Here is a 21767-nt window from a genome sequence, read left to right as displayed (position 1 = left end):
CTGGTCTACTCGACACATCCCCTCCCCGTGTGCTCTTCAAAACATGGCGGCCCTCAAAGCGTTATGCAGAGCGGAAAATGTACTCTTCAAAAGCCTCTCAGGTCCCCGCAGAACCAAATTAAACTTCGCTAATCACCAATTGAGCAAGGTCTGTATTTAACGCCAACGCGCTCTAGAAATAATCAGATTGCTACGGGTGACTGGGCGAGATTAAAATGTCAAAATATCATGCACAATTTATTCTGTCTGACGATAATCGGGTTGGAATGAAAACGAAATTAAGTAATTTGCCAGCAATTCCGATATGTGTCTGTGAGGTTCATTGACTGTATAGCCTGTAGGTCTGGTCTCGGTTATATTGTGAACTGACCTTAACCTCCTGGCTGCATAACCGGGCGAGCGGGTATTCTCATTTTCGCGACCGTATACAAATTGTTGACAACTTTTAAAAGGGCTTAATTTAAAACGGACCATTTTAGCTCACAATTAATTTAATAGATAAGTGACTTAAAGCGCACGATTTACATTTGTCAGTTGACTTGCAGCACTGTTAATACCTCCAGTGCCAAGTAAGGTGTGTTAATTGCTTGCATAATCCACTCCGTACTGTGCAATAGATTGGCAAATAAACGCGACACCAAGTCTTGATCAACTTTTACTCAGTTCCCTAAGTGAAGTGTGACCATTGGACAGGGTAGGTTATGTTTATTAATAACATGCAGAAAAACATGTGATACCTCTGATGACTGCACTTCCTTGTATCTTAGCTACTATCAGGGATGTGACTAATGAAAACAAAATGTCTTGCCAAATATTTCTTCAATGGATCCATCTCGCTACCACACATGATCTCGGCTGTGAGCTTCCCAAACCTTTTGTTAAGGGATTTGCTTTTTCATCCGTCGTGTTTATCTTTCCCTTCTTCCACAGAATAAACGGGATCAACCACTTTAAACTGTACAAACCTATCAGGCACCTTGTCATCTTTTTACTAGTGGCACTTTAAGTTTCAAGCTTTTATCCAATATCGCTCATTAAAATGTAATCTGCCTCATGTTCTGCTCTGCTCTCTACAGACTTGTGTGTGTTACTTTTCTGCCTCCAGCCAGAGAAGTTCGCAGTTCTACTCCGATCCTACAGATGCAGTAAAAGATATCCCTAATGGAGCTACTGTTCTTGTGGGAGGTAACGTATCGAGTTTCGTTGACTGCTGATTTCTTTTCTTTTTCTTTTTACTGTGTGTACGCAGTGAGTTAAATGAGCTTGAACTCTCTGTAGCATGCTGGTTGATTATCATCCACACACTGAAGCGCGCACAAATTCCACAGCTCTTATTTATAGTCAGGTTCAGAGTGACATTGTTAAACATTTTCCATTGTGTCACATTTCAGTCTGAGGGAGAGAAAATCAGACATGCACAATTTGACCTTAGTCAGTATAATGTTGACACCTTACACACAAGATTAAAATGTCCTTAGGCTTGATCCAAGGTTAGTGGACTTTCACAGTCCCCTGTGTGACTTGTTATAGCCAAAGTGATCATGTGTTATTTGAGGTACACACTATCTCCATGTCCATAATCTACTAGGTGAAAGTTCCCCAGTTATTCTTGGGTCCATTGTTTTTTTGTTTAAAGTGCATTTTTTATTTAAAATGCATTTTTTTTTTACAACACAGGTTTTGGATTATGCGGTATACCAGAGAATCTCATCAACAGCTTGCTGAAGACAGGTGTCAAGGGTCTCACTGCAGTCAGTAACAATGCAGGGTAGGTATGTGTGTGTGTGCATGTGTGGAAGCATACTTGACTCGTACATTTGTGCAATGATAGCTGCACTCATTTGTCAGCAATAAAACAATTTATCAGAATGTGTACTTTTTCAAAAAAGGGATTAAGTTAGTGATATCCTCTCTCTGGTGTAGCCCATGAGCTGATCTTTCTTAGTCTTGATTTGGACTCCATTTGCAGGTCTGTGTTGTTCTGTTATGACTCTGATATTGGTATTGATTTTGAAAGCAGGTGTAAACTTTTCAATCCAGGCACAAGGAGAGCAGCCGCTGACCTTTATGCCTCTATTATATATTCTGTCTTTTTTATTGCATTTATTGCAGAATAAAGTCTAAGTCCTTTGGAGAGATTCGTTTTATTTTGAAAGGGATATCATCTATCCTTTGATGCTGGTTCTTAACAGTGTAAGGTGGAATTGTGAATTTCCTGCAAGAAAAAAAAGTGATATTGAGCTCTTTTATGTTCGATGCTTTTCATTGCAGTTTTTGTTCACAGGTGTCTTGTTGCATTGTTCCTCTGTGGTTGAAACCCAGCGTGCCGTGACACTAAACGTTTCCTCAACTGTTTACATAGCGACGCTGGAACTTGAGATGGCGACTGAAATCTTATTCCAGCCACTGAAATGGAAAATGACATAAGGTTTTGTGGTTTGAAATCCAGCATTTTTCAGTGCAGTTCGGTACGTCTGTTGCTGAGTTTTGCCGTAGAAAGTAGCAAGAACAAATTGCCACACAGGATTTGAACATAATTATTTGTGTCAGAGGTTGTTTTAGCCTTAAAACGCTGACCTGTGACGTGTGCTAGTATGCGTAATACAAGGTCACCGGACTTTTCTCGTGGACTTTGAATTTTTTGTTGGAACATGCACTCAGGATGTTTACTTGAGCCAGGAAGCCCCCTGCCGCACAATGCTCTATATGTTTTAAACTGCTGACAGTTCATTGTTGCAGAGGACTGCTTTAAAATACCACACAGGCCGTATTGTCTATTGAGTTGTGTCTGAGAATTTCTAAACAAGTTTCAACTGGTCAAACTTATTCATTCATTCCTTCCAGTTTGTTTGCTAGGAGGACTTATAGATAGACGGGCAAGGCACACATGTATCTGGCTTACACCAATCTGGCAATACATTATGACCACTGACAGGGGAAGTAAATAACTTTGACCATCTTGTGACAATACAATGTTCTGCTATTAAACGTTTGGACCTGGTATTCATGTGGATGTTCCTTAGACATGTACCACCCACCTAGACCAGAGCAGGCACCCCCACCCCATAGCAGTGACACTCCTTGATGGTGGCAGCCATCCCCAGCAGGATGCAGCCTGACACAGACACACACACAAAAACGGTTTAGGAACAACATAAAAAAAACATGATAAACAGCACAAGGTGTTGACCTGGCCTCCAAATTCACTAGATCCTAAACTGATCAAGTATCTGTGGGATGATCCACAGAGGCCCCTCCCCTCAAAGGCCCCCACTAACAACATTCTGTTGCCAGACACCACAGGACACCCTCAGAAGACCCATGTCCATTCTCTGATGAGTCACAAGTGTTTTGGAGGCACAAGGGAGACCTACACAATATTAGGAAGGTGGTCATAATGATATGCCAGTTTGGTGTATATTTCAGCAACAGGAGGAGAGTTGAAAAACAAAAGCCACACTGACACAAGCAGAATTGCTTTACACTCTTTTCTGAAAGCTGTCTCTGGCCTCTTGTCTTTTCACCCTCGGTCACATCTGAATCATGTTTGAATTCCCATTGCTCAGTGGGGAGGAGGGAAGAGAGCTTGAGCGGGGAAGAAGTAGTTATGTAACATTTAATTTTAGCGAGAAGATTCCTAAAGCTGAAAACTCCCCCTCCTCTGCTTACTTCTTTATGAAACCGCAAATGAACGATGAATCCTCGTCAATGAAACTAGCAGAATAAGCCTTGGTTTGTTGTCTCAGGGACTTAAGTTTGAGAATTCATTATTTGCTACTGTTAGCTTTAAATAATGAGAGCATTTCCTTCAGAACACTTGACTACTATCATCCAGAAAATCAAGATCTTAGTTTAAGGTGTAATACTAACAAAGTATATTAAAGATATCCTTAAGTTGGGCTACATTTCTTTTGAGGAGGGAACTTCTTGCTGTAGTCTCTCACCGTGGTCGAATGAGTGTCTGGACACACTGCTATTGTGCTCAAACACAGTGGCTCTTTATGCGCTGTAATATGAGATGAGTGGGTCCAGCTGTACACAAGAGGATCCTTGGGCTGCGACTAAACCGTGTCCCCTTGCAGCGTTGCACTGACTCTATAATCAGCTGCTTCGGGGGGTTTATTCAAACTGAATAGATAGAGTATATAAAAGGCAGCTTCCAAGATCAGTGCTTGCTCTGATTAGCGGGCGCGGGGAATCGTTCAGTCCTCATACACCCGTTGACACGAGTAAACCTTGCCGAACCCTTTGCAAACAGTGCAAATTATGTGTTAAAACACCAGTGTATGGGGTGATTATCATATTTATCTGTCTGAATGCACATGGCCCACATACTGTATATGGTCAGCTGACTCCAGATTAGCATCAAAGACAAAGTGTTAGTTCCTGATTGTCAGCGTCTTAGGATACAAGAAAAGAGGGAGGACTCATTCTCTGCAAAGCTCAGCTTTCCTCTTGGCTTGGATTACTTGGAGCAGCGTCAGAGAGAGAGAGAGAGAGAGTATTTTTGGATGCATGGTCTTATATTAACATACAGCACTTATGTATTGGTACTGTACAAGATGAAGATGCTTGTTGATTGCTGTATCTGGACAGAGTGAGAAACACCCGATAAGATATTTGATAGGATTTGACTTTTGTCTTCTGTTGCGCGATAATACACTCTTTAAAGCAGCTTGTATGACTGCTACAGACATGAAGCAAGTCTTCTTCGAACTGCTAGAACATTTTTACGAGCACTTTAACAACTCCAGTGACAAGTCTAGCTTCAGAGCTCTGTTCGAGTACAGTTTTACGGTTCGCAGTCCCTCTGATCTGTACCTTTTTGACGGATGATAAACAAAGAGACGTTCGCTGCCTCCAAGTTTCCACCGGGGCCTGCAGCTGGTTTTGGTCCAATGGATTCGATTATGGGTGTGGATAAGCCGCAGTTGGACTAGGGCCTGTTTCTGCCTTTTCTTTTAAGATCTGGCAAAAAAATTGCAGTTGCTTTTACCCATCTAAATCCTACGGAGGGAATACATTCACAGTCAAAGGGTGGAACTTTATGCGGTATGGAGGGATATGAGGGAAAATAATCACAATTATTATAATTATGTAAACAGGATTTTACACATTTACCTAATACTCTGACTTGGAAAATAATCTACATAAGCTTTACACATCTACATCTACGTTTTTTTCCTGTTCTGTTTTACAAAACTGCTGGAAGTTTCTAGACTAAACCCGAACTTCTCTGTCTTGGCATTAGTTTGAAACACTGTGGCCTAATTTAACCCACAGTAAAATATATATTTTTTTGTTTCTGTACGTATTTATCAGAGTGGATAACTTTGGCCTGGGCCTGCTGCTCCAGACTAAGCAGATCAAGAGGATGATCTCCTCGTACGTTGGGGAGAATGCAGAGTTTGAGCGACAGTATCTGGCAGGGGAGTTGGAAGTGGAGCTAACGCCTCAGGTTGGTTTTTTCAGAAAATAAAAACACTTGGAAAAGTTTTTTAACTTTCAAACGAAACGAAAAAGAAGCATTCTTATATTATATTCCAGCATCTCAAGCATCTCCGACTGCATTCATAACACAGTACACACTCGACGCTAACGAAGGCATGCAGTGGAGACATTTGTTTTGGTCTGTCTTTTTTCCTGCAGGGCACTTTGGCAGAGAGGATCAGAGCTGGGGGCGCCGGTATTCCAGCCTTCTTCACAGCCACTGGCTATGGTACTCTTATCCAGGAGGGAGGCTCTCCTATTAAGTACAACAAAGATGGGAGCATTGCCATTTCCAGTGAGAAAAGAGAGGTGAGAGCGCTGTCATCCCTGTTGTGCCTGTGCGATCGAGCTCATCGGCACTTCAATGCAAAGCTCGTTGCATGTATTTTCCCCATGGCCACGTTCCCACAGAGGTTTATTTGATGGGTAAAGATCTGCTGGGGTACTTGCTCTTAAAAATATTCTTGTGTACTCCCCACGATGGTCCTTGACTTTATTCCCAAAAGCTAAACTTCTTTAGACACGGATGGGTTTAACAAGTCACATTATTGACTTTAAACACAGTCAAAAAGCACACTACACTGACAGCAAGACCAACTATTTTTATATGCAATATAGATGTGTAACGTGTTGCCATCTGTAAATCCTATAATACGTGGCGCCATCTTCATCTTCAACTGTTCAGCGCTCGCTCAAAGTCTTGATTTGTGTTGTGCGCAGGTGAAGGAGTTCAACGGCAGGCACTATATCATGGAAAAGGCCATCACGGGTGATTTTGCCCTGATCAAGGCTTGGAAAGCTGACAAGGCGGGAAACATTGTTTTCAGGTAATCGATGAAACAAGAGTTCACACGTCATTAGCGCAGACTTATTGGGTCTTGGTTCTTCTTGATGTTTGACTAATTTTGATCACCCTGCTTGTGTTTTCAGACAAACTGTAGTTTTAGGAAAGCTGCTGCATTTTTTACATTTTATTTTTTAGATGTTAGTTGAAATTCACTTTTGAGAAGAGTCTTTACATGGACACATTTTAATCTCGTACCTCTCAGATGTATAAAAGCCTTTGTCCACAAGAGGGCAGGGTCCTCCAGCAAACTCCCTCGTATCTGATTTGTGTTTAAATCTTTTCTTGCCTCGTGTTTGTTTTAATCTCACCTGTCCTGCCTTCCCGTCCGTCAGGAAAACTGCCAGGAACTTCAACCAGCCCATGTGCAAGGCGGCTAAAACCACCATAGTTGAGGTATGGGATTTCGACAACACAATCGGATGCTTTTAACGTCTCCTTGCAATGTGTCTCGTTAAAAATGTCTGTCAGTTACATCAAAATCTACTCTCCAGCTGTCGAGTAATGGCTTTTGAGACCTTTCTATACATTTTATTCAGGACCCACAAGTAGGCTAACTTGGCTAAAAATATAAATAATATAAATATCAACAAAAACAGCTGAACACGTGCATATACTGTCATAAATATCTAAATGAAAATAATTATGTTACTCCAGTGCCTCCTGGAGGTCATGTGGGGTTATCACATAAAATCACATTAAAAATAATATAAATATGCTTAACTGGTAACCCTTAAGCAAATGGGCTTAAGAACTGATTTGAGATTAAATCATGCACACATAAAGAGTACAACACCATGCATTGTGTTGCCAGTAGGGCAACAAAACATCTAACGCCCTGAAAGGACGTGGCACCACTTGCTTGGACAAAAACGGAGAGCGTCCAGCCATCTCAACGCTGCCTGTGACATAGCCTCCCCATACTGTATCTGTGAGATTACCCGTCTGTCTAGCATTTGACATTTTACAAATGCGACCGCTCATCTCTCCTGTGTGTGTGTCTCCTTCCCGGCCCCTCCGACACACACAAACGGCTTCGCACCTCCCATATAGACGCGATTTGATTCGGAGAGCAGCAGGAAGAAAAAGCAGTGCGTGTGAAAACCATAAAACGTGGGTGCAATTCCGAAAATAAATCAGTAGCAAAAAAAAAAAAAAAAAGGGTCTCTCATAAATCTAACAGGGTTCCACCAAGCACGCACATTTTCAATTATTCTATGGATGCCGGACCTTAGATTTAGCCTGCTGTTGATTAGGAATGTCTGGGACCGAATGGGGCAGTACATTTTGTCACATTGGAGCTGTGTTAGGGAGGCTTTACGGTCGAGTGAGTTGAAAAATTAGGTTTGTAGCGGTAAGTAAGAAACTCTGAATTTCAACTATTCAGCATCATGTTCATATCACAGTGAGCTGAGCTTGATAATAACGATAAAGCAGTTTGAGATGAAGAAGTATAATTTGTGGGATTTAATATTTAACTGTCTTCTTCGGCCTTTGTGCAACCATAATCATCTGCTCAAGGTGTTTTTTTTTGGAGAGTGGAAAGGATGAAACATCTTCTTAAAGGGATTAGTTACCCAGGCTGCATTTGGACTGACAGTTGTTTTTTTTCATTATCCAGGTGCATTTCTAAGATTGTTTTTGAGGCGGGAATGATAGGAGAGAGAGAGAGAGAGAGAGAGAGAGAGAGAGAGAGAGAGAGAGAGAAAAAACGAACGTCCTGACAAGTTGAGAGGGAGATTTAGATCCTGCTATACATCACAAGCTCCCACGATGTGCCTTACATACCACGGCTAACAAGGTCTGAGGAAAGTTGCACATGTAGCCTCTGCAAAGTCCTCTGTACCCCTACTGAAACTAGACAGACAGCATGCGTGTAGCCTAAATAAATAATATTTTGAATGGCCTATTTATGAAAAGAATTAACGTCGCATGTCACTCAATTAACCTCACCCAAATCGCATCCTCCAACCTGACACAAATCGTCTTATTTTAAGAACGGGGAGCTCTTGCATTTTGCGTTTCAGCTAGATGAATCTGTCCCAAATGTAGGTCCCTGCAAGCTGTAGGAGCCAGACTGTGTCAAATAAGCCTGGTTTGGAAGATTTTTGCACTTTAGTCCCTTTTCATGCTTCAAATAACAAAACCTGTCATCGACATCACAACTAAATGCCTCTGTCGCGGTGGGACGATCATTGTAATTTGGGCTGCGCTGATGATAAATGACATCGGATACAATTGGAGTATTAAATTGAAATTAAGTTATAAAAACATCATCTTCACATTCCTGGTTATTAATTAGATTTAGTGTACTTGAAATAACACTATTTCTGGTGGAAAATGGAACTAGCATACATTCATCAGGTGTATATGTAAGTAGTTATCATAGCTCTCTGAACACTTTATCTTATCATTCTGGTGATTTGTTAGATTTCACCTGCAATTTTTATGGCGCCTGCTCTCAGGCATTGCAGGGAACATACTGTTTGAACGTCATCTGTGACAAGTTATTGCTCACCATAAAGTGATAGGCATGTATTGCAGTACCCATTAAGAACCTTTTATCTTTGATACTTAAGCAATTAGTGTCTCTGTGACGATAAATGCATCCCTTAGGATTCGGTGCACGCTCACTCATAAATCGGAGCTACTTGTTGTCGATATTTAAACCCGCTGCCTTGGCGCAAGTAATCAACGGACGGGCTCGACGGTGATTTCGAAGTTTCTCATTTAACTCAACAGTGTCTGCTGGGCCGGATTTCATCACTGTGGCCTGCTATATGCAGCCGGGTAGGCTCAAACTGTTCAGGTGCTAAGCAATTAATAGTCGTGAAAGGGTGGACACTCTCAGGCGCATCACAGTTTCAGTCAAAGGGTAAGTTAAACATCTACATGGAGACACAGCTAGGTTGAGTTATTGGATTAAGTCCAGATTATAACGGTTCTAATCCTACATGGAGCCATGTAGTCAAATACAAATCCCCAAACCTCAACCAAGTGCTTTTTAACAGATGTTTGAATTACCTGTGCTTGAGTACTTAACTTGCAGAATGATTTGGCACAGCCTGTACGTTTTTAGTTAATCTGAAAGTTCTACATTAGATATGCTCACACTTAAGATTTAGATTCAGAAAACTTTATTTGTCCCCTGGGGGCAATTTGCAAGACATGCAAGAACAAGACACTTTTAATGAACAAAAACATAAAACAATACACAGCACATACAAAAAACTTTCCAAACCGTCCATGGAGGATGTGAACATGACTGTAGAGTAAAGTGCATATGTAAACAGGAATTACAGGGATTATTTACATGGTGTTGCAACACATGTGTACTAAAACAGTATGCTGTGTTTTTGCTATATGAAATATTTATACGCTGCATATCTCAGATTGTCTGCCATCAGAGTGTCCATTTAAATTAGTATTTCCTTACACCCAAGACCTTTCAACTCCTGACAGTCTAACATACATATACAATAGATATGTAGCCTGATCACTCCACTTCCTAAAGACATTAATAGTAATTCTGGGAAGCAAATTCTTCCAAATTCTCCACCATATTTTATGCCGTAACTCAGCTGCCGTTGCCAGTTGGCTCCATTTCCTTGCAAGAGACACATTTCCCTCCATCAGATCATTGATGGTTTCCAGATAATTATTATTATTATTATTATTATTATTATTATTGTTCCTGCCCCAGTTTTTCTACATGCATCTATATTTTTCTGCATTCAAAGTCAGAAAACGGGACGACACAAAAGCAAATTTCACAAAAGAAAATTTTCAGATCATCACCAGCTCCCGCCAAGGTTGCTAGGCAACCAAACCCTGGTATTCAATTGTTCAATGTTCCACAGTATCCAGCTGGTCCGGTTATTCCCTTATCTCAGGTACAGTGAAAGGCCCCAGTGCATTGTGGGCTACAGTGCACCAGAGACTGAATCAAAGCAGTAGTTTCTGCTGTTGTTCGACTTCTCAGTCACAGTAAAATGACTCAACTGTGTTATTGTAGGGATGCAATGGGTCGGTGTGGGTGTTAATATGCACGCACAACAAGCCAGTCATGTGTGCGCTGAATGAATGTATTTTTAAGTGTGTTTTCTTCTCATAACCAGACAAGAGGTCTAATTGGATATAAATGACCTCTATCCTCAGGGGCTTCAGCACCAGCCTCCCGCTGCACGTTGGTGTTGAAACTAAAATAGCGGTCTTTACTCCGAGCTGCAACAGGGCATTGTTTTGCGCTTTGAGACTTTATTACTGTTGCAGCAAAAAATCCTACGCACACAAAAAGAAACACTCGGCTTCAATTGAGCCTTGAATGTTGTTCATACTTAAATTTCCTTCTACTCCAGTGTTTGTCCTCGGAAACCCGCTGCCGTCCTCTCTTCTGTGGCACAGCATGCCACGCTCAATTGTTTGCTCACCGGTGGAATTTCAGTTAGTTATTACAGCCGTTTTCATGCTATTTTACACACCTTTCTACCCCTTGTTGAGCTTTTTACAGTTGTGCCCCTTACTAGCTTCATAAATAAAGCTGCCGTTGGCAAATAATTAGAAAGCCACTTATTTTCCCCATCATTTCCTGCCTGAAGAGGTTCATGGATCTATTGTTGTGTGCATAATAGGCAGTTTAGACTTCGGCGACAGTGCAGAGCATACGCAGACCCTTCGCAGACCTTTTGCAGAGCCTAGCGCCGTTGCCTGACATGCACCTCTCCAGAAACGTAACTACGCGCCACAGCAACACAGACCACATGAGCTGTGATTGGTCCGCTTGGTAGTAGATTCTCGTGGATCAGTAAAGATGGAACACATCGAGGAAAGGTTGACTGAGGAGGTTCGGAGATACAAACGTTTGTATGACTCGTCTTCGGCAAAATTTCGGCGAAGCTTTCAGTCGCCATTGTTGAAGGTGAAGCAGGAAGTAGAAACTAAAATGAACCCGACTGGCAAAAGAGAGACAACGCAGACTAGCATTTGGTAGTCAGTATAAATGTCTTGCACCGGTGCAGGCTGCGTGCATAAGTTACGGCGTCTATGTCGCGCAGTATCCTAAATGAGCCTTAAAATGTGCAATGTAAGCGTTCCATTTCTGTTCTGCACAAGATGCTGGGAGGGATGTGGTAGGTGATCGAGGTTTTTTAGCAGTGTTGCAAAAGTGGTCACGCCATTTTCTTTAATCAGATTCATGCTTTGGGATATGCCCTAAGGTTAAATGGTGTATTTGAGTCAAAAAGCAAATGTGGTTTAATATTACAGATCACACAATTCTGGGTGCAGCAAAGCGAACTACTGTTGTTTTAATAAAAAAGTCGTACAATAATAGGCCATTAGTGCACATAACACACGTCTATGAATAGCACGCACAGCTTACCTTGCAGCTCGTCATCTACCAGCTCACTGTCACTGCTTCTTGTTGCATTACTCCCTGCGTTATTTCAAATTGGTGATGACGAGATGACTGTTGTCTTGTTTTGTAGAGTCTGTAGCTGCAAGTTCTAAAGCTGCAGCCGTAGGAAATGTTCAGCTTGCATTAGCTGCAATTAAAATAATAAGACCATAAGCTCACTATTGTGCTACCCGGTTCTGCCACAGATAGTGACCGAACAGACATTTACTTAAACGAAAGTCTTTGAGACTGCAGCTTTAAAATTGATCTCCGTGTGCTGTCACTTTTCTGACTCCGAGCTGCAACCTTTCTGAAGAAATGGGGGGTAATTACAGAGCTAGTTTGGCTGCAATCACAGCAAATTGGTGTGATATCAGTGGACGGATGGGTGTAAAAGCTTTGACAACCCTGTTCCTGTAAAACAGTGCGTATGTTCAGCCGTCCGCATCTAAAGTTGGAAAATATGTCACGGTCGCGCTGATGCGGTTAATAAGTACCTTGAGACATTGAGGGGAGCTGGCGTAGTGGCACATGACAGTTTTCATTTATTGAAGTGTCGAAAGAAGCAGCCGAGTGGTGGACGCATGAAAGAATGATGTACAGTACACCGATCAGCCACAACATTAAAACCACTGTCAGGAGAAGTAATTACAGTTGCGGAGTTAAAAGAATCGCTGATATCCCACATTCAGGTGTCGGTTTTCCGAAAGTTGGCTTTTTATTTGTTTATCCTGCCGAGTACATATTTGCATATTATAAATATAAAATTCATGTTGGGGTCAGGGTAAAGTAGTTGTTAGTACAAGGTAGCATGTGTGCTTGCAGCTGCTAAGAACAGGCTTTTTCTGCTTTAATTAAAACATTCGAAGGTTCAGCGTAACCAAACAGAGAAGCTGATTCATTTATGTAAAGTCTGTCTTACAGCTTACATTTATATGCATACTGATGGCAGTACTTGCCCGTCTGCAGTGCCAATAGACATTTTGCTCATGCCTCATCCAAACTGGAACTATTCACCACTTAGATCACCACGGACTTTGAAAGAAAGTCAGGTCGAATTAAATTCAAGGGCCGTGCTGACAGTTGCTGACGACTGAAACTAAATCCAGAGACAAGTGAGTGCTAGTTTGGTTTAGATGGTTGGAGTGAGCAGAAGGGGACAGGTTTGCCGAACATATGCAGAAAATCAATGTCTGACTATATGTTCAAAGGTTCCTCACGACTGGTCTGTCATCTGAATCTCATGTAGCGTGCAAGCAATCTTGGTGTGTGAGCTGTGAGTGATATCATCCGTTCCAAATGTTCACGCTGCAAGGTGCTTCATTTGAAAAAAAATATATATATGTATTTTTGTAGTTGCGGTAATGTTGTCAGGATTTGCATCGCCTGGCTGGCTCCCTTTTTCCGGTTGCTGTGATGGCTGTCAGAGGCGAGGCAAGCTTCCACTGAGAGGAAACAGATTGCTCGTGATGTCGGTATTCTAGGTTAGAGTACAGAGCCGGAGTTGAGCCCCGAAAGCGGCAACAGAGCGTGGCCGAGTGCCCACAAACACGCGTGCACACACAATGGGAGGACGATACAGAGTCTATAAATACACGCAGTAATGAGAGTGTAGTGTCGCTGCCATCCTCGTGCCCGGTTTCCTGCAGCCACCCCATCGCTTTCTCCTGACCCCTTGACTGTTGCATTTAAGACTCGCATGCTCGTATGCTCAACAGTCGAAGCATTAGCTACCGAACCTCGTCCACACTCTTAACACCTCAGTTTGCCAAAGTGCTACATTAATTCGATTAAAAAATGTTTGACTAATTAATTATGCCCATTTTTGTCTGTTTAATTCAGTTACATGAATGCTTTAATTCCTCCTGAGTAAAGTAGGAGGCCAAAGGTTAGAGAAGTCATTATTATCCGGAATGTAGTTGCTGAGCGACTACTTGCCAGATGGCCATTTGATTTGGATTTATAGCCCCTGGCAGGCGATTCTTGCAATTCTTGTGATGCCCAGACTATTTCACCACCAAGTGTCCAAGAAAACTGATGATGTTAACATTTTTGTGCAGAGCATACAGTATATATATATAGGAGGAGGCTAAATGAGTGACCTAATTCTCATGAAATTTGTCGTATCTTATCATGTGAGGAATAATTTTAATGTCACGGATGACTCCGAAAGCCAATTTCTCCTTTGGCGGCACCCTTAGGAGAAATTTCACAGTAGTACGCGCATCACTTTAAGGCATCCTAAAAGAGTAAAATTAGCAATTCACTTCATTCATTCAGTCCATTGCCTTGGTAATCGAGGGTGCAATTAACATTATAGCCCCTAGGAGCTGTTGCCGTGCTAAAATGTTGTTTTTTTTTTAGACCTGGCATAATTATAGTATACGCATACTGTAAATTGGCACTGCGTGTGTTTTTGTTAACTTGGTGATTGGAATGTAAGCCAGTTGGAAGTGAACACCCTTAAGCAGACAGCTTTGCGTTAGCTCGGCGCCAAAAGATGCAACTTATTTCAGCTGCAAAAGAATGCAGATACGCTGTAGAAGGAGCGCTTCATGCAGCGCCTCTGCTGGTGGTTTATTCCAGGAATTCGGTAGCATTGTGTGTCAGTTTGAGATTAACCAGATTCGACAAAGCTCACAGCCTAAAAAAGCACAAGTTCTCTAAAATGAAACAAACCAAACCGAATAATAAAAAAAAACAAAAAAAAAAAACGCTTGCCGTGTCCCCAGAGGGCACTTTGATTCCCTCCGTCCTTCTGCCAGCTCACTTCATGCCTCGCTCTGCTCTCATTGATGTGAAAATCGTTCTACAGATACAGGAATATCAATGTCGACGCGTGCGCCTGTTTGCTCTCTCTCTCTCTCTCTCCACGCACCTGCTCATTTGCGTGTGTGTTTTTATTATTTCATTTTGAAGCTCCATCCGTCCTCGTCCGTTGAACCTCTTGTCTGAACTACATCTGAGCGCCAGTGCAGCCGGGAAACATCACATAGATCAAAGGACCAGAGGCTTTTTTTTTTTTTTTTTATGTGCACAACACATTTAAATTGTATGAGCCTGTTATTGTGCTGTGACTTGGCTAATTGAAAATAGAGCTGAATACATCCTTTGTTTGCATGTGTGAGAGACCAACTAACCGAAATGGATAAACCCAGCTCTGAGGTGGGAACTCTTTTTATATTGTTTATTTTTTTTAGCTCACTATTTGGCATATTTCCGCCCGAAGAGGCAAATTATGATTTCCATACTGTTAATTAAATAAATTCCCCTTTCCCTAGTCTTCCCTATTTTTTTTTCCAGCTGTATGATGCAGTGAGCTCAGTCTCGCTTGATGAAGACGTCTGAGGAGATCTCCATTATCGCCTAAGACAGATCAAACCCCCAGAGAAAATCCAAGTGAATGCGTGGGACTGCTGCACCAGTGCTCCCGTGCTACCGATCTCCTCTTGTACGTCCTCGCTTTCACCGTGGAACATCTGAGGTTTACCATGAACCAGCCGAGAGAACCGCGAAAAAAAAATCTAAAGTCTAAAATCACTTTACGGTCCTGAGTAGCCCTAGCTCGCGAGAGACCAAAGCCTTCGTATCCATGACAACGCTAAGATGGGATCCACTCTTAGCCATTGACTCCTCTCAGTCAGAGCGGAGTGCTGAGGGAGGAAGTAGAGATAAGAAGAGATTCAATTCAATTTGCTCTGAACGGCTGGTTGCCCCTCATGTAAATGGAATAAGTAGGTTACACTCTGAGCTACACGGGAGTGGAGAGCAGGAGGGAGGGCGAGAATTATGTTGTCATGTTTAAGTCTCCCCCTTTCGGGCCTAGGAGACGTCGCGATAGTCTCTCCTTTTATGATTTCAACTTGAGGAAGCTTCAGGAAGAAATAAACGGCAGCCCCTTCTCTCTCTCTCTCTCTCGGAGCCTCGTCTGTTTGATAAAGGAAAATCGCTTCTCTAAAGAATGCTTACTGTTGATCCCTTCCAGCTTAATTTGATTCCTGTATTGACTCGAGGCAGGGACCGGCGTGTTCGCTGGCACAGCCTTCCGCAAATATCATCCTGAATTTGAAGACTGAAAGCAGACTAAAAATGGACAGCAAGATTTAGCGGAGCCCACACATGCTGTACAACACCTGTGTAAATGGAGGCTGGAGGCTCGATATATGGCAGTTCCTAATGTTAGGAGGACGGAGCACGGAGTTCAAGTCATGTTGACCCAACGCTGCCTAAATCAATAGCCATTTCCATCTGTGTCTTGTTAGTCAGACAGAAATAATCCCTTATGTACACTCCTCTTCTGTACCTGTTCTACATTAAGGTCCTGGCTGGGAGTCGGGGATATATTTGGTAGATACGTACCTGTCTTCTCATATCAAGTATGTGAGTTATAGCAGGTTGGCTGAGATTGCCACAATACACTGATCTTAAATTTGAAGATGTTTTGGGGTTTTAGTTTCCAAACAAAAAGCAAAAAGTGGATGTTTCTCTTGGCCTCTATGTTTGGTTCAATTTAAGTCCTCCTAACACCGATACAATCTCCTCCATGCACCTCCACTACGTGCTGCCTTTGATCCCAGGATCAAGCTACATCCCCTGGGGTTGGTGTGTCAGATGATCCTGCACAGACGGCGTTTACTGCACTCAGCGGAGCCGCTAAAAAGAATAAATGCAGCAGCACCTTCCACAAATATTTACCACGTGAAAGGGGTAATAGCAGCAGAATTACGAAGATCACATGTCGGCATCTGCATCGCCACCGCTGATGTTTGCGTCTCTTTCTGTATCAAAATCGTTTAAAAAATCTGCTGTATATCTTAAAAATATGTGTTCAGTGTGCCTCTTTTCTATATATATAGAAAAGGGAATGGCCTTTAAAAATGACCTATCTAAAAATCAAGATAATTTTTAGATTAGCCTGCAGAGCTGCAAAGCATCTGCTGGGACTTGATGAGCTATGAGTTACCCCGCTGAATTTCATAGCCGGGTGGGCAGAGGTTATTTTCTGGTGGCGTAACTCCATCAGCGGGTTCTTTATCGAACCTTTTTCATCTCGAGGATGGATCGTGGGGACGTTTGGCAGGTGAAGGTGGAGCTCATCACTCTGTCTGTGCCTCTGCTTAGGTGGAGGAGGTGGTAGACGTTGGGACGTTTGCTGCAGAGGACATCCACATACCCAGCATCTACGTTCACAGGGTGGTCCAGGGAGCCAGCTACGAGAAAAGGATCGAGGTACGGGAACAAGACTTTTTCAGAGCTTGTACAGCGTTCATATGTACATGAAATGCATTAAGCAGCATGGTGAAATAATTTTTTTCTACAGTTTCTGGATTATGTCTCTGAAGGTGGCACTCTAATAAAAATCAACTTCATTAATGAATAATTAGTAATGAATTATTAAATTCGATAATTTATTAATCCAGGAACAACAGAAGTGTACAGTTGAACCCGCACTCACTTCACTTGTCGTTGTAGGTTTCTATCAATGTTCAGACACTATTTTTATCTGTATGTGTCCTTGTACTTGGACTGAAATTGCCTCTTAAGATGCTTCCTCCCTGTTCCCCGTGTGTCTCTTCCAGAAACGCACGGTGAAAAAAAGCCAAGAAGATAAACCCAAACCAAAGAAGGATTCAGACATTGTTCGAGAAAGGATCATTCGCCGGGCTGCGCTGGAGTTTGAGGATGGGATGTATGGTATCCTTTCGCAAAAACCCTATTGATTTGTGAACTAGCTGCAACCAGCCAGACCAAGTGTTGGCTAATAATCACAGAAAAAAGAAGGCATTGCTCTAGGCTCTTTATTTTAGACATGGATCCTGAATAGTTGCACCTTTTGCACACTTACACCTTACAGTTACAGCATCCATCTGTCCTCAGGAAAGCATCCTTAGGTGGCTGATCTGTGGTATCCATGCAGCGATTTCTGAATATATTCAGAATCCTTTAAAAATCTGGCATCTTGAAAGTGTTGGGACACAAAACAAATGTTATGGAGCTTGTACACACAGCAGCTGTTGAAAGTTTGAAAACTCTGAGGAGTCTGAAGAGGAGTATGGTAGATTCTGTGAAAGCAGCCCTTAGCTGTATATACTGTGTACACTTCTCTCCTTTTAAACACCTGATTTTCACGAATTCAATAGGTACAGCCTTTAACAAAGAGTTAATCAGCTAACCTTGGTATTGGTATCCCCATGCTCGCCAGCAACTTTATAAAACCAGACATCACTGTACACCTTCAGAGTGAAAATGGAATTTTGGGGCTGGTAAGTCACCAACAGTTTTTCTTCCCCTCAGGTTTCAGTGCTTTTGCATGTGTCAAGATGAATATCAATATATTGAAGCGGCGTCACTCCTAGTTGGGGCCCACATTTGAAATGTGCTGGGTTTGTTATGTTGCAGTGCCAGTTTGACACTTTCTCTTCCAGTTTTCTTTCTCACAATCATTATTTGCTGGCTGAGCCTTTTAACAAAAGGCAGCTGCTGCTGCTATGGAATGACTTTCCAATCACTCGCGTTGACGGGAGTGTGCTGGCGCCAATGCTAATTTCCTATTTGTCAAATTTTCTTTTAATTATGAGTGCCAGTTTTAAAGAGCTGCCGATCTCCCCTCTCTTCTGCTCTGCTCTCCTCCTTGTCCAAAAGAACTGCTCCCTTTGCCGAAGACAGAAAAAAATCAGTGTCTCATCTAATCAGAAAAATGTGATTGTGTCTGTCTCTCCCTTGAAAGATCAGAGCCAGTCAAGCTGAGTGACATGTGTGAGTTTATGTGTGGCTGCTGTCCAACTGCCTGCGTGCGTGCTCGGCCTTCTTTATCTTGTGTGTTTCTATCTGTATAGGGGCCGTACCCCGCTGAAGACGCAGTGGATGCAGACCTCATTAATGCCGGTGAGGGTCGTCCTGATCAATACCTGCTGGTTAACGTATGAATGCGTAAAGAATTAAAAGCTGTGTAAACAGTGGTGAAATAATATTATGTGTGAATTAAGGCAGCTTTTCAGATAAAGTATGACTGCAGCTGTTTCTGATTTTCTTCTGTGCATTGTACACTTACTGTTCGATGAAGCCCAAACAAAGTGGCAGTAACAGTTGAACGATAACACGAGTTTCTTCATCACATTGTTTTTTACATTCATTTGTTTAATGCCATTTGTGTTTCATTTGCCTTTTTTCCAGATTATCTTCTAAATCATGTTGTTTACAAAGTTTTTTCTTGTCCTGCAGTAAAAAATAAAAAATAAAAAATCAATCCCAATATATTATATTGTTGTTCCACAGGGAAGGAGACGGTCACTGTGCTCCCTGGGGCAGCCTATTTCTCCAGTGATGAGTCATTTGCCATGATCAGAGGGTAAGAAAACATATTTACAGACCGAAGGTTAGATCTGTCTGACATTTCCGCACTTCTGCATCCTTAAAAAATGACCTGCACGGCGCATTGACTCACCTGCGCTGACACCAGTTCATGCATAAAACAGAAGAGTTTTCAGATTAGTTTCCACATAATTCGCCAGATTTTTTTTTCCCGTGCACCGAGCCCCTGTAACCATTAAGCATTTTTGACCACCGGCCGACCAACCATTTGATTTGTAACACTGGATTTTAACAAATAGCTACTGTCACCGGTGCAGCTAGACAGCAGACATGCCAATATTCCCAAGGTCCCTGGTCCTTATTGATTTACCAGCTGACTGAGATTGCCCACCCGCGCTCCTTGCAGCATCAGTCCTGTTTGTCCACCCAGTAGAAATTCAATAGTGCTCATAAATAGCTGTCCAGTCATGCTGGCGGGGACCAAATGGAACCACACTACATTCGGGTGAGTGTGCCTCCTGTTGTGTGAACATGATTAAGAGTCTTGGAGACGCTGAGAAAGAATTACTCAGCATATGGTGGATTATGAGCCACGTTACCTCAAATACCACACAGGCTACTTCTCATATCATATTGCATGTAGACTTTATCACCTCTTCTTAGGCTTTGTGCGTGCTTGTGTGTACACACCCGCTATGTGTTGCTGCACACACATAGTGTTGCTTTGTGGAAACAAAAGGGATTAGTTTCCGTTGTAATTTTACTGTAGGCAGCAGTGGTATAGATCATTGTTTAAATGTATCCAAGCATCCTAATAATGAAACTGTACCTTGACGACAATAGATCACACATTAATAGAAAGATTAAATTCCCAATAAAAACTAATTACTACGAGATTTATGCTCATTTAAAACTGTGAAAACAAAACATTGTCAAATCCAATTTATGTATTAACAAGTTCTGCCCTAAAGAAATGGGACGGAGATTATAACTGCGTACTCCCCTGTTCATAATTATCAACAACTGATTTGTCGTACCTGGTTGTGTTGTGTTTCTTGTCACAGAAAACGGGATAAATATGCCTTACTATATACTTTTTGTACTATATTTCCGATGAGTGGACACTGGTTCCGAGGCTGACAGCTGTCTTCTTCTGTTGTGTCATTCTCTTTAGGGGTCACATCAACCTGACAATGCTGGGAGCCATGCAGGTGTCAAAACACGGAGATCTAGCCAACTGGATGATCCCGGTAAGTTTGGTTTTTGACGGCACACATGGGCGCCGTTGCCGCTTTCCCAACTCTCGCTTTCTGCTCCATCTGCTGGGGTTCGGCGCCACATCTGGCACGATCCGAAAGCTGCTCTGTGAAGCCTGGAATACTCGTCTCGTGCATGTGCGTGAGTCAAGCTGGTTGTAGCAACAGCCTGTCTGCCATCATCTACAGGCAGGCTTGCACAGTTGGGAAGTAGTGGCACTTTGTGCAGCGTGGTGCGTCAAAGGCATTCTTGGAATTTAAGCCCGTGTTGCGAAGAAAGGCGGCGTTTGCATGTTCGTCTTTCTTCATGAAGTTAAGCCACCGTTTGGAGCATTTCTTCCTTTCTACCATGACTCTTTACTTGATACAAATTTCCAGCAGTGTGTGCGTGTGCATGGGTTTGGCGGCATGTTTCAATGCGCAGATCTTAGAAAAACACAAGAACAAAGAAATACAGTCTGGGATATATGAAAGGAACTGATGATTACCTCGGAGACACACAGTTCCCACTTCCCATCCCCTTTTAACTTCCAAAAACTAACAAAAAATCTTTGTAGTCAACAACATATAACTGTTATTCGTTCAAATCTTACGGCAGTTTCCTGGTAACAAAGGAGGAGATGCCTCGGTTAAGAGGGATGCACGAAGATGCCGCTTTGTTTGTTGCATAAGAGCAAAATTATATGCTTGTCAGGGGACGGAGGGGAAGGTGGGTTTTTGTGAGTGCTACAGTGTAATGGGTGGCCAACATTGTTACTAGATATTTGATCAGGTCAATTGGTCTTAAGACCACAGTAGCCCTAGTCCTTTTAAGTGATTACTAAGGTCAAGTACCCGTTAAAAGCCTGTTCACAACGTGGGAGGGATCAACCTGAATGTCCCCTGGCTCACAACTGTTCTCTGTCTGACTGAAGCGTTCATGCAAAGATGTTTCAGCCAGTTCAGTATTTCAAAGACACATCTCTTTTAAGCAATCAAGCGGATACAGCCACAGATTACAGATTATAATATAGGATACGTAAGGCAGCTTTGTGCAATAGACATACTGTCGTTGGTGATGATTTCTAAATTTTGCACATCTATTTATTTTCCTTTTTCTTGTCCCACTTATACGTGTTGGTCCATGGTAATTGCTAATTAACAAGCGCTTGGTTGAGCACGTTAGGCAGATACCGGATCCCCGCGGCGGAGCCGATCAGAAGCAGAGAGTTCATCTTGTTCGGTCGTCGCAGTAGTGCTGGGCAGTTTGAACAGCAAAAAATAACGCGCACCTACCTCTGTCCTCACCTACACCTCAATCTTCATTATCCCCTCTTTTGAAAGGATGGATGAAGAGAATTACATTTCCCACCTTCTGTGATAATGAAAATTGTTCACTATCTAAAGATGGGTGCTTAGCGTGAAATTGGAAATGTTTTACGTAGGAGTTGGGGATGCAGTACTCTCAGCGTGATTATGGTGATTTTGAATG

General features: G+C 42.3%; 1 protein-coding gene across 2 annotated transcripts in view; it reads left to right on the top strand.

Moving 5' to 3' along the window:
- oxct1a (3-oxoacid CoA transferase 1a) overlaps positions 1 to 21767 on the top strand; it is a 39807-nt gene continuing 18040 nt past the window's right edge. For both annotated transcript variants that reach the window (XR_014699230.1, XM_084551517.1), the window contains exons 1-13: positions 1 to 148; positions 1077 to 1185; positions 1678 to 1768; positions 5323 to 5458; positions 5650 to 5799; positions 6211 to 6317; positions 6670 to 6730; positions 16851 to 16958; positions 17309 to 17423; positions 17898 to 17992; positions 18566 to 18614; positions 19005 to 19077; positions 20215 to 20290. Coding sequence is in view for 1 of the 2 variants with exons in the window: in XM_084551517.1 (XP_084407643.1) it covers positions 44 to 148; positions 1077 to 1185; positions 1678 to 1768; positions 5323 to 5458; positions 5650 to 5799; positions 6211 to 6317; positions 6670 to 6730; positions 16851 to 16958; positions 17309 to 17423; positions 17898 to 17992; positions 18566 to 18614; positions 19005 to 19077; positions 20215 to 20290 (1275 nt within the window). In the remaining variant the exon portion in view is untranslated. The remainder of the gene's footprint in view (positions 149 to 1076; positions 1186 to 1677; positions 1769 to 5322; positions 5459 to 5649; positions 5800 to 6210; positions 6318 to 6669; positions 6731 to 16850; positions 16959 to 17308; positions 17424 to 17897; positions 17993 to 18565; positions 18615 to 19004; positions 19078 to 20214; positions 20291 to 21767) is intronic.

The sequence above is a fragment of the Chelon labrosus genome, assembly GCF_963514085.1.
Source record: "Chelon labrosus genome assembly, chromosome: 9".
NCBI lineage: Eukaryota > Metazoa > Chordata > Actinopteri > Mugiliformes > Mugilidae > Chelon > Chelon labrosus.
Note: the sequence above shows the minus strand (reverse complement) of the source record. Positions and strands in the feature narration are given on the sequence as shown.